The 18054-nt window shown below is 33.7% G+C and overlaps 1 protein-coding gene across 1 annotated transcript; it reads left to right on the top strand.

The window, feature by feature from the left end:
- The first annotated feature begins 4400 nt into the window (after positions 1 to 4400).
- LOC139483344 (basic phospholipase A2-like) lies at positions 4401 to 15987 on the top strand. The gene is made up of 5 exons (XM_071267367.1): positions 4401 to 4457; positions 10845 to 10899; positions 11741 to 11891; positions 13846 to 13949; positions 15845 to 15987. The coding sequence occupies exons 1-5, from the start codon at positions 4401 to 4403 to the stop codon at positions 15961 to 15963; spliced, it is 486 nt and encodes a 161-aa protein (XP_071123468.1). The 3' UTR covers positions 15964 to 15987.
- The last annotated feature ends 2067 nt before the right edge of the window (positions 15988 to 18054 follow it).

The following is an 18054-nucleotide window of genomic DNA, read 5'->3' as shown; positions in this document are numbered from 1 at the left end:
ATAGCATTCATGTCCAGTGTATTAAGTAGTACCGATATTGTAGACATCGCAAATTAGACAATGTGGACACAATATTGTACAACTTTGTCGACATCGTTTCATATTCCTGTCTACATCGTTGACATTGACATTGACGATATCGCGAAGTAGACAATGTCGACACGAAATTGTACAACCCTTTTGATATCGTTTCATATTCCTGTCTACATTGTTGACATTGACGATATTGCGAGGTAGACAATGTTGACACGATATTGTACAACCTTTTTGATATCGTTTCATACTATTGTCTACATCGTCGACATTGACGACATCGCGAAGTAGACAATGTCAACACGTTAGTGTACAATGTTGTCGATATCGTTTCATACTCTTGTCTACATTGTTGACATTGCCGATATTGCTTCACATTTCTTGGGTTTATGTTATTAATTTTGAATAAAACGTTGTTGACATGGTATTGTACTTCTTTGTTGATATCCTTTGAACATCTTGAGCCGACATTGAGAATAGGACAATGGCATAACAATGTTTTACAACATAATCTATAATGTAAACATCGCAAAGCTGACGATGACGACGAGGAGGAGGAGGAATAAGATAGAGATTTGCAAACATAAAAAAACTGACGAAATAAGTTCTTCTATATTAAGAACACTGTTAGATGCGTAATATAAATATATTATTTGGAAATGAAATTGATAAACTAAAACCTTTTCATTTATAAAAATAAAATAAGTACAAACAACAAACTGCTTTGACATATTATACATTTATTAGTTATTAAATTATTCATGATATGCCTTTATGAATAAATTATTTAAATCAGCAAAGGACAAGATACGATAAGGACGGTTTTTGGCCCCCCTATTTTCTCATTTTCTAAATTTTGTTTTGAAATGCTGCTTATCACGTTGAAATATTCCCTTAGGTTTGAAGTTTGTTTGGATGAACTTCAAAACCATTAATTTCTGAAAATGGGTGAGGTGAGGGGGGTAAAAGGGCACCACATAACGATTTCTGACTATTAATTCTTAAAATTTAACAGCGTTCGCCTACGTGACGCGGAAAAAAAATATGTCGATTTAGACAGCAAAAACAGTTCTCATGCCCTTGAAATTAAAAAAAATATGGGTCACGTAGGCGCAGGCACCAAAAAAAAAATAAATAAAAAATTGTGGTAAAATCGCTTGCAAAATGAATAATAATTACAATATTTGAATAATTACAGAAAGTTAACCCCCCTCACCTCATCCAGTTGCAAAAATTAGTGGTTTTGAAGTTAATACGGAAATAGTTCTGTATATGATATTTTTTCATAAATCAATTTTAATTAGACCATGTGGACAGCAAGAAACGATGTAGATAATGTCGTCCCGATGTTGTTAACATCACGACGTTGGCAATGAGAACGATGTAAACAGGAAAGGGGGACGATGTAGACGATGTCGTCACGATGTTGTCAACATCGCGATGTCGGCGATATCAACGATGTAGACAGGAAAGGGAGACAAATTAGACGATGTCGTCACGATGCTGTTAACATCACGATATTGGCGATATCATTGATGTAGACAGGAAAATGGACAGGAAAGAGTGACGTTGTAGACGATGTCGTCACGATGTTGTCAACATCGAGATGTTGGCGATATCAACGATGTAGACAGGAAAGGGGGACGATGAAGACGACGTCGTCACGATGTTGTCAACATCGCGATGTCGGCGACATCAACGATGTAGACAGGAAAGGGGGACGATGTAGACGACGTCGTCACGATGTTGTCAACATCGCGATATAGGCGATATTAACGATGTAGACAGGAAAAAGGAGACGATGTTGCCACGATGTTGTTAACATCACGATGTCCGCAATATCAACGATGTAGACAGGAAAATGGACAGGAAAGGGGGACGATGTAGTCAATGTAATCACGATATTGTCACCATCGCGATGTTGTCAACATCGCGATGTCGGCGATATCAACGATGTAGACAGGAAAGGGGACAAGGAAGGGGGACGATGTCGTTACGATGTTGTCAACATCACGATCTCGTAATGTCAACGATGTAGACAAGAAAGGGGGACGATGTAGACAGTGTCGTTACGATGTTGTCATCATCACGATGTCGGAATAGTGTAGAACAGGAAAGAGGACAGGAAAAAGGGACGATGTAGACGATGTCGTCACGATGTTGGCTTTGTCAACAATGTAGTCAGGAAAGGGGGACGAAGTAGACGATGTCGTCACGATGTGGTCAACATCACGATGTCGGCGATGTTAACGATGTTAACAGGAAAGGGGGACGCTGTAGACGATGTTGTTACGATGTTGTCAACATCACGATGTCGGCGATGCCAACGATGTAGACGATGTCGGCGATGTCAACGATGTAGACATGAAAGGGGGACGATGTAGACAATGTTGAGAGAAGTTGACAATATCGGCAATATCGTCAATTCATCGTGCACTGGACATACGTCGCTTCTAGTGCCGACTAACGGCCTTGGAATTATGTAAATCAGGTATCAATTTGTTCATTTTTCATTTATCTCTTCATTTATGTTCTAAGTTTCATCTACCTGCTACTCTTTATTTTCTCATATTAAGACAGTTTTTACAGTGACCAATCAATTCCGGCATTTCAACTTTCATTTTGAAAGATTGACATGTGACCAACGAGAAAAAGTAAGGCACAATGGATTATTGGAGCTGATTTATGCAAATGACCCTTGTTCAATATGAATACATAATGTAACACCTCGTCCATTTACGATGCAAGGTAGGTAAATATCCGAGTGTTTCCGATAGTTATCATGGTTGGCTACAATAAATGTTCAATACCGACAGCCATTGGACGTCAGAGTAATCTTGGACTAGGTGGCGGCAGGTGCTTTTTTATACACCTGGTCAAATACACTTAACTTGTATTTAGGTTTTGTACACCAGCTGATGAAGCTTTTCGTTTTCAAAAGATTCACCAGTGACATTCGAATAAAAAATGTTGATAAAGCAACATAAAGTACGAAGTTGAAAAGCTTTGAAAACCCAGATTTCAATATAGAGACAGGAACAATTTCCCCTGTATTTGTTTATTTCACAGAGTCGGAAAATTAATCTGAATTTTAAAAGATTAATAGAATCACAATAATAAAGAGTACTGATAAAGAGCCTGCATTGTATATTCGGAACTTTTCAAAACACTTCTACCTATCTTCAATAAAATAAAATAATAAAATTATTCCACGCTAGATTTTGCAATGCCTCTTTTTACTTTAGCAAAACTACTTTAACTATACAAAATATCTTTTTTTGATGTATTTAAAGACGTTTTTAAACAAAATAAGTTAATTTTGTAACCGAACAACTTTGTTTGTATTTTTATTAACAACACAGTTCGGCTTTTAATCAAAAGATCTTTTTTAATATTTCCGTGGAAAATGTTAAAATCTTAGCTAAATTCGTCAGTGCTAAGGTGTTGGGCTTTTTTAAAACTAAGTCTTGGTCATCTCGTTAGAAATAACCTGGTCTCATAACAGTTTTAGAACCCCAAGATACACACAAGGCGCTGAGACTGTTAATTTAAATGAACTTAAGATTAGAATTGTTTTGTAATTGCGGGTAAGTTGGCAATCAATCTATATGTATATCACTCAATATGTGAAGGCAATTAGCTTTACAAAGTAACGTTCCCAAAACACATGAGTATTTACAAATCAACTACAACACAGAGCTTTGGCTCACACCGAACAGCAAGCTATAAAGGGACCCAAAAATTACTATTGTAAAACCATTCAAATTGGAAAACCAACGGTCTAATCTATATAAAAACGAAAATCGAGAAACAGTGAACATCAGATTCATGACTTACATGTAGGACAGGTGCAAACAATTGCAGCGGGATCAAACGTTTTAATGGTACCAAACCTTCTCCCTTTTCTGAAACATTAGTATAACATCACAACATAGAAAGACACACTATAAAATATCAATTTAAATGACTTTACTCAATCAATAAACGTAGTAACTAGTAACACAAATTTACACACAATGATCGAATAAATTTGATCTGTCACGGTGATATAATGTAAATACACAGATGTAGATATTAATTGATATTGCAGGTTGATAGCTAGATTTCAATAATTTAGGATGGGGTCTTTAAACGGTTTGACCATATGCTATGGAAAACATTATAAATGTAAGGTATCCAAACACAGGCACTCGTCTTAGAAAAAAAATTCGTATATACCTTTAAAAGTTTATATAACACAAAGTACCTAACTGGCGATTTAGAAAAAAATGTCAGCCGGTGGCGAAATTCCGTTATATGCCTATTTCTTGGCTGTCAACCCCATTAAAACTTGTTATGTCGTAAATCTAAATTGATTTATCTTTACAATGGCGTATAACACACCTGCTTTTGTTGTCGGAATCATCCGTAGCAATCCTACCCAAGTATGTCAATTGTAATTATTTTGCCTACCGACGATGGATTGGAAATAAACGTCTCGTCTCTTTCAATATATCGGTTTCCGATTGGTAAATTTTATTGGAAAGTGTAAATGATTCTCGGAGTTATCTGAATGATATTGACGGCATGGGAAAATTTGTGTCTAAAAAAGGAAACTCGTAACTTATTAGACATACCACAAATAACACTTTGCAATTGTTAGATTTTTGTTCACGGTATCTTATACATTTTTACTAACTAGGTGATAAGTTCTATTCAGACAAAACAAACAGTTTTTCTGAAACAATTTTTGTGTAATTAATCATTTACTGCGAGTTGTGTGTGTCCAATCCATCGTCGGTAGACGAAATAATTACGATTGACATACATGGGTAGGATTGCTACGGATGACTCCGACAACAAAAGTAGGCGTGTTATACAGCATTGTGAAGATAAATCAATTTAGATTTACGGCATAACAAGTTTTAGTGGGGTTTGCATAGCCAAAAAATCGGCATATAACGGAATTTCGCCACCCGGCTGACATTTTTCTAAAGCACGAGTTAAGTACCTTTTGTTAGATAAAGGTATATAGGATTTTTTTTTCTGAGACGAGTGCCTGTGTATCCAACATTTCACGACATCTTGGTTCAAATCATTATAACACTATAAGGTAACTAAATTTTAAAGGCCATAACACCTTCAGTCTCTTAAACAAGTTACATTAATGTCTGAGAAGTCATTGTTATACACTCAGAGGAAATACCTATGTACATGTACATTTATATTAATACGATGAATTGAATGACGAAAGTACACACAAATGAGTGACATAATTGGCATTTAATGACAACATGGTATGCAGTCGTCTTATATCATCGAAGTTTTTACCTCTACCTGACGTCACCTGGCAATAGTTTTTGTCTTTTATATTAAAAGTGCGTTTATAGATGAAAAAGTAAAATAAATCATTACAATACAATGTCTTTGTTCTAATACAACCTAAATGGAAACATCATTTGTTGTCTAAGAAAAGTTGCTTGATATGTAAAAAACTATATATTATAGTGTTAGTTGCTGTAGATAAGTTAGGATATGGACGAGTAAAATCCGTTCGCTGTCACCAAGATTTACAAACTTCCATCTGGTACGTAGTGTTATTTCTTAATGTTTGTGACAATAGTTTTGTTGGTCATTATACATGTAGTATCTATATAGACAAACGTAGCATACCATTGAATTTACTTTTAGTTCATTCTATAGTAGCCGCATCTATGAATTCAGTCTCAAATACATACGTTCTTTTTATTCTCTTATTCGTTTTAAAGTAGCAGCCAGTTACTGCGAGTACTATTAGATCTATACTTAGTTTCTTTTTTGTTGAAATGTATACACCTTGCCACACGGTCTTGGATTTTTTTGTTACTTGTTTTTTTCTGCCTTATATCGATCTGGTGGGTTAATCCTTTTTAACCGATTTTTGGTATAATTATATTAATTACTCAGTTGGCTGTCGACATCATGCTTCAGACGACCACACATGAGGTTTAATTATCAACTAAAAGTACAGGAGGGTTTACTTTCTATATAAAATAACCTTGATTAAACCAAGTATGACCTAAAAAATTTAAGACAGCACGTTTAATAATTTCTTGCGTCCGAAGCGCTTTTCTGGATTTACCTTCATCAGAAACGCCCAAACCCAAACATTTGACATCCGAAGATGTATAAGTACCGAAACCATTGAAGAGCTATATGTCAATAATACTTAAAATAAATAGCCAAATTCATCTAAAGCCAACTTTGCCTGAGAGAGTTGAAACCTTAGTTTCTTAATAATTTCAAAATTTATAAACGGACAATTTTTAGTAAAGTTAGTTAAATCATGTCAATACCGAAGTACTGACTACTGAGCTGATGATACCTTCGGAAACTGATAGTCCATCAGCAGAGGTACATGTATCGACTCAGTGATGTAAAAAAATGAAAACAACACGTTTCTTGCGCCCAAAGCACCTTTCTAAACCTATACAAAGCAGGTCATTTTGAATAAAATGCAACCAACATTGCCTGATGTTAGTAAATCCAAGAACTGCCCCGGACGCCTATTCATTATACAGGCGTAGTGTGGTAAATTCATTTTCTAAATATTAAAAGTAATTTTTTTTCTGGACGAGTAGATGATGACGGTTTAGGAATGCAGCAGTGTAATACATTATAAAATTTTAATACGTCACGGTGTATTAATATTTTCCCAATGAATTAAGAAAAAATATATAATGTTATTAAAATAACTACAAAATATAAGCCCTTTTACAACCACTAAGGAAGTTCCTATATAAAAGATTATGATCCATAAGTTTGTTGTCGATAAGAACTCGGTCTTAACAAACCCGAGTTCTGTTTGTAATGGCGTCATTGTGTAGTGGTTTATAAGTTCTTTCCCGTTTTTATTTTATTTTTCCTGTTTTGCTCCTAGCTAATATCACAGTATTGCTAAAATATCTAAAACGATCCCTTTTTTAATTGGAAATCATCTAACAAATGTATACACCTTAAATTTTATAATCTAATTAAAAGTATTTCTTTGTCTTAAGTTTCAAATGGGGAATTTAACAGGTTCCTTGAGCAATGGTATATATGTTAGCCAAATCTCTCTTAATGATATTCAGTGATCTTGAAGTGTAAATAGTACCATTGAATTGTCAATCAGGTAAGGTTTTTTTTCGTGGCTTACTTCTTTAGCTGACTGAAACACTCTCTAAGGAAGGGAAAATCACCCACAGTCAAAATATTTCAAAGATATACGTAATTGACCATTACTGTGTCGTCAAACAATTATAGTCAGCATAGGTAAATCCAGTGGGGGGTGGCCCCCTTCCGTGTGATACATTTGTTGATTATAAAGGGAATAACTGAAGCATGACTGGAGCCCCTCCCCCCTTTATGAAAAGTTCTGGATCCGCCACTGGTAAGAACAGCTGTATGAAACAATGAAAGATATTACTCTTGATTTTGGTGTGAGTTCTTTTTTGTCTGCGATGGTCAAAATGTGGTTACACGAAAATATATCCTGCTTATTTAACCGAAGACTATAAAACAAGTCTTGGTGACTTCTCCGGTACTAGGTTGGCTTCCTCAGTAAAATATCCAATATGACTTCTATCAGGTACCAGACTGAGTCTACTCAGGTGCGCATTTCAGAGTATCAGAGAGCCTATTTGCCTCGCAAGTTTCAGAGTGTTGACTTAAAGACATGACATGAATGATAATTTTGACAGAGCTAGTGTATCATTTTACTTTTGTATGCAAAATAGAGAAAGGTGTAGGATTGTCAATTATGGTATCTCTACTTTCAATTATGCATTTTGCCATTAGAAACAAGAGAATGCGTAATTTGAATCTCACACGTATAACATAGAGAATAGAAGCTCGTCCATGCCGGAATGTCAATCAGCCGAGTTGCGAAAAGGAATAGGAAAACTAAATATTTAAAATGTATTGCTGTCTGACTTTATGATTAAACGTTCAATTTAAAAATGAACATACAAACTTTTGTTAATTGCAGCGGTTATTTTCATTTGAGTGGTTTAATATTTTGTTTGTCCAGGGTGAGGGGGTGGGGGTATGGGGAGGGGCTAGGATATAATTTGGATATAAAAATGGCAGGATAAACCCAACGGAAAATGCAGGACCGAATAGGATGAAAAGTTAAAAACCAGGACAGATATTACAACTTAAAAAAATGCAAGACAACATTGTTCATCCTAGCTCCCTAACTATACGGTTTTGGGTTTTCATCGAAGGCCACGCAGTGGCATATAGTTGCGCGCTAATGTTTCATTTGATCTAATATATTGTGGATTTACTGTCTAATTGACAATCATGATACATGTACTACATGTATATCTTATTATTTTCTAATTAAATAAATTTCCTTAATAAATTGACACAATAAATGTCATATATATATAATATATATATTCCAAACAATTACACATATCATAAAACCACAAACGACATGTTCACGACATGACAAACATGCATTTAGGAGGGTCTAGATCTTGATGGGGGTATTTTATTTCTGCAGTCTTTAATTGTTATGTCATTTTTCGGTATTTTTATCTATTTTGCCAATTGGTCTCTATTCGTTACTTTTTATGCCTATTTTTGTCTATTTTTTTCCCCATTTATTCTTCAATTTTTGCACTTCATTTTCTATTTGTAAAACCCCATCAATAACCTCATACATTATCAGTATTGTGGAAAATCATTCGCTTATTCTATTGGTGCATGTCCACTACGTAATTGGAAGTGTTGACGATCAAATTTTGTTTAAATATTCTAGAATTTTTTTTCTTATTCTCTAAACGTTTCGTGACCATACTTAGTCAAGTAATTTCAAACCCAACAGTGTTTTGACCTTGTCGATATATTTTTACTTTTTTTTGTCACTTTGCAGGCGGAAAACAGTCCAATTATGCTGATTGTACGTGTAAGTACATTGTATCGTTATATTGGATATCACAGTGTACTAAAATTGTATGTTGTAAATGGAACAACATTATGTATACAGTGTATCGGGGAGCAACCATTTAACTTCAAGGGGGTTGGGGTTTCTTTGTCATTCCCCCCCCCCCCCCCCAAGAAAAAAAATGAAAATTAACACTTCAATTAATATTTATAAGGTATGGGGAAATTGGGATTTAGAATATTCTTTTTTGTATGAAATTTGTCGCTTTCGCAAAACTGTTTCATTTTCTTTGACACTCGCGAATTCCACACAAAAATAAAAACGATGCACTAAAAATCTAAAGAACAGACATTTCCCTTATACATCACTGAAAATTATAAGTCATCAACATGATCAACCTAGAAATATTATCAATAAATAGGGATTGAACTTCAGCGCCTTTTTCAGAAGCTTCCCTACGATATGATTTGATTACAATTTAAAGAAACGACATATTAATTTCACTCTTAACCGTTTGGTTTTCATAAAAAGAACAGTTATTCTAAGTGTGAACGAGGAACGTTTCTGTTATTCGATTTCATATCCTTAAATAAATTAGTATTTACAAATTACTATATGATATGGGATTTGGGTTTCAGTCATTGTTTAAGGTTGAAAAGTGACATGCAGTGCCTAAACTCCGGTGTCATTTGATCTACTGTTGAGAGTTGTCTCATTGGCAATCATACCACATCTTTTTATCTTTATATGTGACCAATAAACTCACATTTGAATGTAATAATTTGTATTACGGTTTTATGTATTTTTACGTCAGAAATTTGATTTTGTATTATATCAAAAAAACTCACTATGCTAATTATTATGCATGTTATGTTTGAAAAGAGATTATATGTATACAATTTATCAGTGACCTTTACTGTTACACTTATTATAAAGTAAATAATATCTAAAAGGGTAATATAACAAAGTTTTCTACATTTCTGATCGGTAATTATGTCTAATATATAAAAGTGCATCTGACTGCATGTCGATTGATCAATTGATGCTTGTTTAATTTCGAGTGGCAAATATTTGATTTGTATTCAAGTCGAGAACACATTATAAATGAAAACAATAGGTTCAGCAGACAGTCGACCGGAATACATATTTAAATTTTGACATCAACTGAAAAATGAAAAAATAATAAGTAATTATCTTAAGAACGCTTAAGGTGGTATGGGTGTCTTCCTCCATCTTGGATTGTAAAAAACAGAGAATCAAAGGTACAGATTTTCCATCAAGTTAGCAAAATTTGATGCAGGAATGAAGATGTTTAATGTACATTTTCATTTAAAAGTACCAATTTATAAGAATATAACTTCTAAATATTGATATTTTTGCAAATGTTAATTATTTTTGGTTGTTTTTTTTTTTTTTTTTTAAATTGGGATTTTGAGGGGAGGTAACTCTAAAAAAGTGCATTTTCTGAAGGATTCTGTATGGAATTTTCCTATTTTGTATTTTAGCCAGAAAAAACGTACGGTGACACTATCTTTTCTTTTGATATTCTCAAAGCAGTGTCTGAAAGCTATCTTTTCCTGAAGTATTTAACAATTCTATCATTTTGTTTAGTTTCTAATCACAAAATGGTGTTTTTTCCTGTATAATCCATACAAAATGTGTCATTTTGTCCCGTCCTGTAGCTTGAGAAAATGCGCGGTGACCTATCATTTTTATTATATTTTTCAACATGTATCAATAGATACAACGTTTTGGCAAAGTATGAACAAATTCTATCATTTTTATTTTAGACTCCCATACCACCTTAAGAACATTTCTTATAGGACTAGTGACAAGATATGCATGCAAAACTACTATCCAAAATACGAAGTTGTTTTATAAAATATTTTAAGTTTTTTTTTTTTTTTTTTTTTTTCAGGACCTTACTGTCTGTGTATTGTGTATCCTTCTTTCCATTGATCATCATAAAGTTGGTACGTAAGCAACAAGTAGACCATTATATGTATCTTTAGCCGATTTAAAATTCCCCGACATGTTTATCAATTCTTGATAGAATTTGAAGTTAAGGTGGCTCGTGGGTACAAAAATTTCAGCAAAAAATTAAACCTTTATTTTTTCATTACAAATTTTATTTATTACCCTGTTAGTTATAACTTTATTATAAGGTACAAAAATCAACCCAATAAAACGAATCGGTTTGGCCCCAGATGACTTTTAAAATGTTTATATCACTGAAAAAGCTCCAAATTATCTCCCTTTGGTGCAAAAATGCCATTTTTTGGCATAAAATTTGAAATATCTTTTTTAACTCATCGGTGACCTATATATTTTATTAGTGTTTTCAAATAAGCTGTACATAAACTAAATAATTGTAAAATTTAAGCGATTTCTGTAATTAGGTTACTTTTTTATTTCAATATTACCTCTATTTCTCCTATTAGCTCAACAGAAAAAAGGACGTTAACAAAAATATATGCTTCTTCCGGAGGCAGATTGTGAGCTTAAATGAACGGTGACCCCATTTTTTTATTTCATTTTTCTTTTAATTATATGGCAAAGTTCATTTATAAAAAAATATAGCGAAATCCTAAATTAGAAAAAAAAATTGATTTGTACCCAGGAGCCCCCTTAAATTATAAACTTGTGATTGTATGCAAAATTCTGGCCTTGCAGCCATACTTATAATGATACTGGCGTTGTAGGACTTAAAAACTAACCAATCACAATACTCTATTTAGTGTTCCGAGTACTGTGTAAACTTTTATGACCGTTGACCTAATATTCATAATTATGTATGTTGTATTTGTGTTACAGAGGCGAGAAGCGTGAAAAGTAAAAGAGCTATTTGGAACCTTGGATATCAATTAACCTATTATTTTGGAGCAGACCAAGCCACTGGACTTCAAGACTATGGATGTTTTTGTGGATGGTACGGTAGTGGTGCACCAGTCGATGGAGTAGATCAGTAAGTAATATACAAGATAGTTTGGCTCTCAATAATGACGACTTCAGTATGTATACTTACGAAATTTATCCAGTTGAACTTACTTTAAATAAAGCTAGTACTAACAATGACCACTGCCCTTTCCTCGATCTTGATATCTTTATCATTAACGGAAAGTTTAATACTAAAATATATGATTTTTCATTTCCTATCGTTAATTATCCATTTTTAGATGGTGACGTTCCCTTGTCACCATCTTACGGTGTTTATACATCTCAACTTGTACGATTCACTCGTGTATGTATTAATGTTTTAGATTTTAACGAGAGAAATTTATGTATTACTGCTAAATTATTACACCAGGGTTTTCGATATCATAAACTAGTCAAAACATTTACTAAATTTTATCATCGGTATAAGGACATCATTCATAAATATAGCTCAACATGCAGACTTCTCATACGTTCAGGCATATCACATCCAATTTTTTATGGAAATATTCTTTATAAAGCACAAAAATTTTAGTATTCACCTCAGTAGCTAACAACACCTTTAAATAGACTTATTGAGAAGGGATATTGTTACGATACTGTTGTCAGGTCATTACAGATTGCATACTTTGGCGTTAATATTGATTCACTTATAGGGTCTTTGCATTGGAACTAAGCACATTTATTTAAAAACCAGTTGTTGGCATGACACGGGTTATGTTCTTTTCATATATGTTATGATGGTATAATACTTAACCCCTAACGGGAAGGATTGTGCCTGGTAGTCATATGATGAATACATAATCTTTCAATCAGCCTAATTGGCGTCTGGAGCTGGCATGTCAGTTAACTGCTAGTAGTCTGTTGTTATTTATGTATTATTGTCATTTTCTTTGGTTACATCTTTTGATATCAGACTCGGACTTCTCTTAAACTGAATTTTAATGTACGTATTGTTATGCGTTTACTTTTCTACATTGGCTAGGGGTATAGGGGGAGAGTTGAGATCTCATGTACATGTTTAACCCAACGGCATTTTTACGCCTGTCCCAAGTCAGGAGCCGCTAGCCTTTGTTAGTCTTGTATTATTTTTAATTTTATTTTCTTGTGTACACTTTGAAGTTTAGTATGGCGTTCATTATCACTGAACTAGTATATAATATATATTTGTTATGGGGCCAGCTGAAGGACGCCTCCGGGTGCGGAGATTTCTCGCTGCATTGAAGACCTGTTGGGGACCTTCTGCTGTTGTCTGTTTTATGGTCGGGTTGATGTCTCTTTGACACATTCCTCATTTCATTTCTCAAGTTTAAGATAATTATAGATTATCGTTGATCATCTCAACGAGATTGATTTTCTCGCTTAAGCCGATACGGCGAAAGCGAGAAACGCAATCGAGTTGAGATGACCAATGATAATCTGTGTATCGCTATTTTACCTATGACGACGTTGTCAATTACATGTCAATTTCATTAGCAAGGCCACATGCCTCCTTAGTTTATCAATAATTTTTCATCTCAAGCGAGTAGCATGATATGAAAAATTATCTCAAAAAAAGATCAAAAGAAAAATGCATAAAATAGCGATAATGAAGTGTATTGACCAAGCGAGAACTTCACCATGTTCATTACTTTATGATCGGGTCTTTGTCATTTTGGTTCCGAATGTAGAGGTTAGATTCTGTTTTTTAAAGCGTTTGTCTCACCGTGTTTCAGGTTAACGCTCTTATGATATCCATGCACACGCTTATGGAGTGCATGCCCGAGCGAGAACTTCTCTGTATGCTCCTCACTTTAGGATCCAATTTTTGTCTCATTGCCACATTCCTCATTCCCATTTTCAATTTTGAGGTTATGGATACATTAACAAATTAGTTACTTATAGGTTGAAACATTACTGAGTTCAGAAATAAACTGTTTTGTGAATTCTCGTTTTGTATTGATTTCCATCAACCATTAATTATTTAAACTTTATTTATATTACAGATGTTGCAAAGACCACGATGATTGCTATGGTCATGTAGACGAATGTTGGCCTAAGATTTGGCCATACTTATATGAACTTCAAAACGGAACAGTCAATTGTCAAAGTAATTAATAATGATAATGATAAAGATGATGGTGATAAGGATAAACAAAAATACTTATAATAGTACTACTACCATTACTACTACTACTACTTCAAATGATAATAAGCGTTATCATAATATACTTGTATACAATATTACAGTTCAATAACATTTAAAAATTTTAATAGGCTATAAAAGGATTGCTGTGTTTATTAACCAGATTCCTAAGAATTTCCTAAGCGGGCTGATAAACGAACCTTAATGAACTGCTTTCGGAATGTTATCACATGCTTTTCCGTTAAAGTCTGTGACTTTCATCGCATGCACCTTTCTTCATTTCCGAACATTTGTTTGTAAACATGAAAGACAACACGCCTGCCTGTGTCGAGTCTTTAAAAAACGAAACTAGAGAGCAGAAAACCGCAAGTGATTTTAGAATTTTCACAAATTGGTAGAGGGTCAAAAATGAATTAATATTTAACATGTTTATTAGAAAGACATAATTGAAACTGCAGCTCTTAGGCTGATATCATGACCTAAGGGCCGTTAAAGGGTTTGGAATGACAAATTCCTTGTGATAATCTGTATATGTATTATTTAAGGAACGACTGTAATATATTTTTCTGTCTATGAAGAAATAACATAAAAAAAATTAGTGCACACTGAATAACGCGCGTAGCGAGTTATTTAACAGTGTGCACCACATTTTTATGTTATTTCGAATAGGCAGAAAAAATATTACAGTCATTTCTTATAATTCAATTCTAAATTCCGTTTTAAACCGTAGAAAACCATGAAAAAACGTCGATGATGTCACGGTCACATGACTAAATTATATATATGGGCTCATAAAAAAATAACGTCAGCCAATCAGAAGACGCGTTGAATCAAAAATTAAATTATATAATATTTAATTCCAAAACAATTACAGCTTATAGGATATATGCATTGTATATACCCTGTATGACAAATAAATAATACATGAAACATATCACATAAACTGACATGACATAAAATGTTAACGACATCTAAATACATCAAATCACTCTTATACATGAGAATACAATATTAAGGTGGTACACAACACTTTCACTAAAATTAATTTGGTTCGTTTAATTTTCATAAAGTTTTGTCAAAGTACTTACTTTGAGCCTTAAATAAAAATTTTAAAATTTAAATTTTTTTGAACCAACCGTTTTGTCAAAAAAATTACACTGGTTATATAGCAATTTGACAAACACCAATTTTTTATCATTGAGAAGCTTAATATTCCTTTTACAACACAACGTAATTAAAACGTTTATCTGACTTTACAGAGTTATCTCCCTGTAGTGTTAGGTACCACCTTAAGTATAACGCAGAGTATGAGATACATAAAATTATTCAAAATAAGAAGCTTATTTTCTTTGCTAATTTTAAGTCAAGGTGTCAGATCACCAATTACTCCCTCCAATTTAGTGAATGTAGGTCTACCCGGACAAAAATAGTGCATTTGATGTCATTATTTACTTTAACTAACCAACACAAGAGAAATATATTATGACATTTTTTTGTCTATGAGTTTGCATACACCATTGAGGATTAATGCTATCGATAATATACTGATTTAAGATTTCAAGAAAACCAGGGGTTATTTTAATTGGTACCTCTATTCGGGAGACCTCTGATTTCTTGCATGATTTTAAAGTTATGTTGGAAATTGGCATGTAGAAAGCGGATACATGTAAAATTCAGGGTATACATAGTTTTTATAAAGTTAAACTTAAGGTAAAATATTTTAAAAGCTCTGAAAATTAGAAAATTTGGTTGAACAGATAGGGACTTTTAATTGGTTGTCTGACACCTATAGCATTTTCACTTTCCATGTCAATAATTTTTCTAACATTTTAGTTTAATGCTTTGCCATTTTTTTACAGATCGTGCCAGTTCCTGTAAGGGGAGAATATGCATGTGTGACAAAGTTTTTGTGGACTGTCTTCATAACAACACGTATAATCCGGACAATCATGATGTAGACCAAAATAAACATTGTTAGGGATGATAATAAATTTGAAACATATTACTCTTAGTTACTTTTCTTACATAAGTATTTTCATATTTCATTGAATTATGGATACAAACTTGTGATCATTAAATGCATAAAGGCCAAAAGAAGTGTTTTCTTTGTGTCCACTTGATTGAATATATGTTTTCGATTGGCTGACATCAGGAAGACAAACACATGAAATATATTTTAGAAAATTCGTTTTGAAACCAACAAAAACATGATATTGAAAGGCACATTTTAAGTTTGTTACACACCACTATCCTAGGTATCTGTATTTACTACTTTTCTCTATAGATGGGTACGTCACAGATTCCTTTCGGTTATTGTGTGACTTGTTGGTCTGCACACAAATTCGTGGCGCTTGCTGAAGAGTGCTGATTTAAAGTCCTAGCTCGGTTGTGGTGACGCTCACTACTGAGTCCTCCAGAAGTTTCCAAACTACTGCAGTGCGCACAAAAGTAGAATTTTTGAATTGGTCGGTCTTACTGTTTGGAACTATGACTGCTCGTTTGTTGTTACGGACTTGTTAGTCTATACTGTCCTTAGTCATAAAGTTACATGTATTAAGGGTTTGTTGCTCTAATTTCTCATTTTGGTCTGTGAAATTTGAAGAGGTCGTCAGGGGGGAGTGTTGGTATCTTCCCCTCCACTTTTAAAAAGAAAATCAGTCGTTGCTGTTGACGACTTGATTGTAGTGACGGAAGCTGAAGTTATACTAGTATTTTTGTCATACGTCCTTCATCTCTTGACTTGTAGGCCTTCGGCTTTTGTTTGCTCTATTTTCGGGTTGTTGTCTCTTTGACACATTTCCCATTTCCATTCTTAATTTTACTTAGTGATGAATATATCCCCTCAATTTGTATGGATTCCAATTTATCGATGTCTTTTGGCGTTTATAGGTCCCAAATAATTGATCCATACTCCATAATTGATCTTATGAGTGCTATATATGCTGTTTTACGGTATTGTCTATGGCAGTGTTGTAGGTTTCCCCTAAGGAAGCCTAGCGAGGAACTAGCTTTGTTGCATGTATTTTTTCCGTCCATTTAATGTCTTCCCGTATTTGTAATCCAAGGTATGGATTGGATGACACTTGTTCGAACGTGTGGTTGTTAAGGTTGTAAAATCGCTGGCTTTTGGTTTTAAGACTTAGCCTATAGCATTTGTTAGCGTTAGCATACCCAAGTCGGCCCATTTTTCTAGTGATTTAAGGTCCTCTTGTAGTTTGTTGTGGTCATTTGGGTTCTTGATTTCCCTTACGGGGAGATAATCAAATTTGTCTTTCAGATAGACTTTTTTTTTAAAGTAAAATGCCTACAAGTTTGAGCTTTCTTAAAAGCTATGGACTGCTTCGTTATTTCTTAATTTAAGGTGTGCATGTGGTTGTTGATTTAGTATTGGGAATGGTGTTTTTTTTAGATATTGATTGATATGAAATGGATTAACTATAAGAGTGTACGTTATACACCCATGCTTTTAAAATTTTGCAATTACTTGTTGAAAATTAAAACATGTACCAAAAGACACGACTTTGGAGATGTGCTTAGACATAAGATTGTCAGAATTATAAATTACAGATAATGCATTTTTGTAAAAATTGTATAGGAACAATGTTTAGCAAAACATATTACGCATATTGCAGATTGACAAAGCAAATTAATTTCAGTGTGCAATATATGCATAATAAAACGAACTTGAATTCGTGACATTTGATCGGAACTGATACACATAGTTAATTTTCCGGCATTTGATGTCTTATCCTTAGACAAGAAAAATCTGTAATTCTTTTCTCTGTTAATCCAATAGCACTCGTTATTTCTCAGCCACACCATAAATCAAGGAATCATAATATATATGGGATAAGTAATTATTTCAAGATGGCATTTATGTCGACGGAAACTAATAGCTCCGCACCGTGATGTAAAGCTAATATAAGTATCAGTCATAAACTCTCACTAAAACATTTGACCTTATATTAAAGTCTTTTAAAAGTGGTGGTTATGGGGTTTCGTACACGTGTTTGTGTGTATATGTGTGTCTGAAGGGTTGTTTTGGAGGAGAAAAAAGGGGGAGGGTGTG

Source organism: Mytilus edulis, chromosome 7 (genome assembly GCF_963676685.1).
Source record: "Mytilus edulis chromosome 7, xbMytEdul2.2, whole genome shotgun sequence".
In the NCBI taxonomy this organism is placed as follows: Eukaryota; Metazoa; Mollusca; class Bivalvia; order Mytilida; family Mytilidae; genus Mytilus; species Mytilus edulis.
The sequence above is the reverse complement of the archived record's forward strand: the minus strand, read 5'-3'. Positions and strand labels throughout refer to the sequence as shown.

Excerpts from the sequence above, each read along its gene's own strand:
- LOC139483344 (XM_071267367.1), top strand. The coding sequence starts at position 4,401 with ATGGCGTATAACACACCTGCTTTTGTTGTCGGAATCATCCGTAGCAAT. Across the intron at positions 4,458-10,844 it reads TCCGTAGCAATCCTACCCAA|GACCTTACTGTCTGTGTATT; the intron begins GTATGTCAATTG and ends TTTTTTTTTCAG. Across the intron at positions 13,950-15,844 it reads CGGAACAGTCAATTGTCAAA|ATCGTGCCAGTTCCTGTAAG; the intron begins GTAATTAATAAT and ends ATTTTTTTACAG.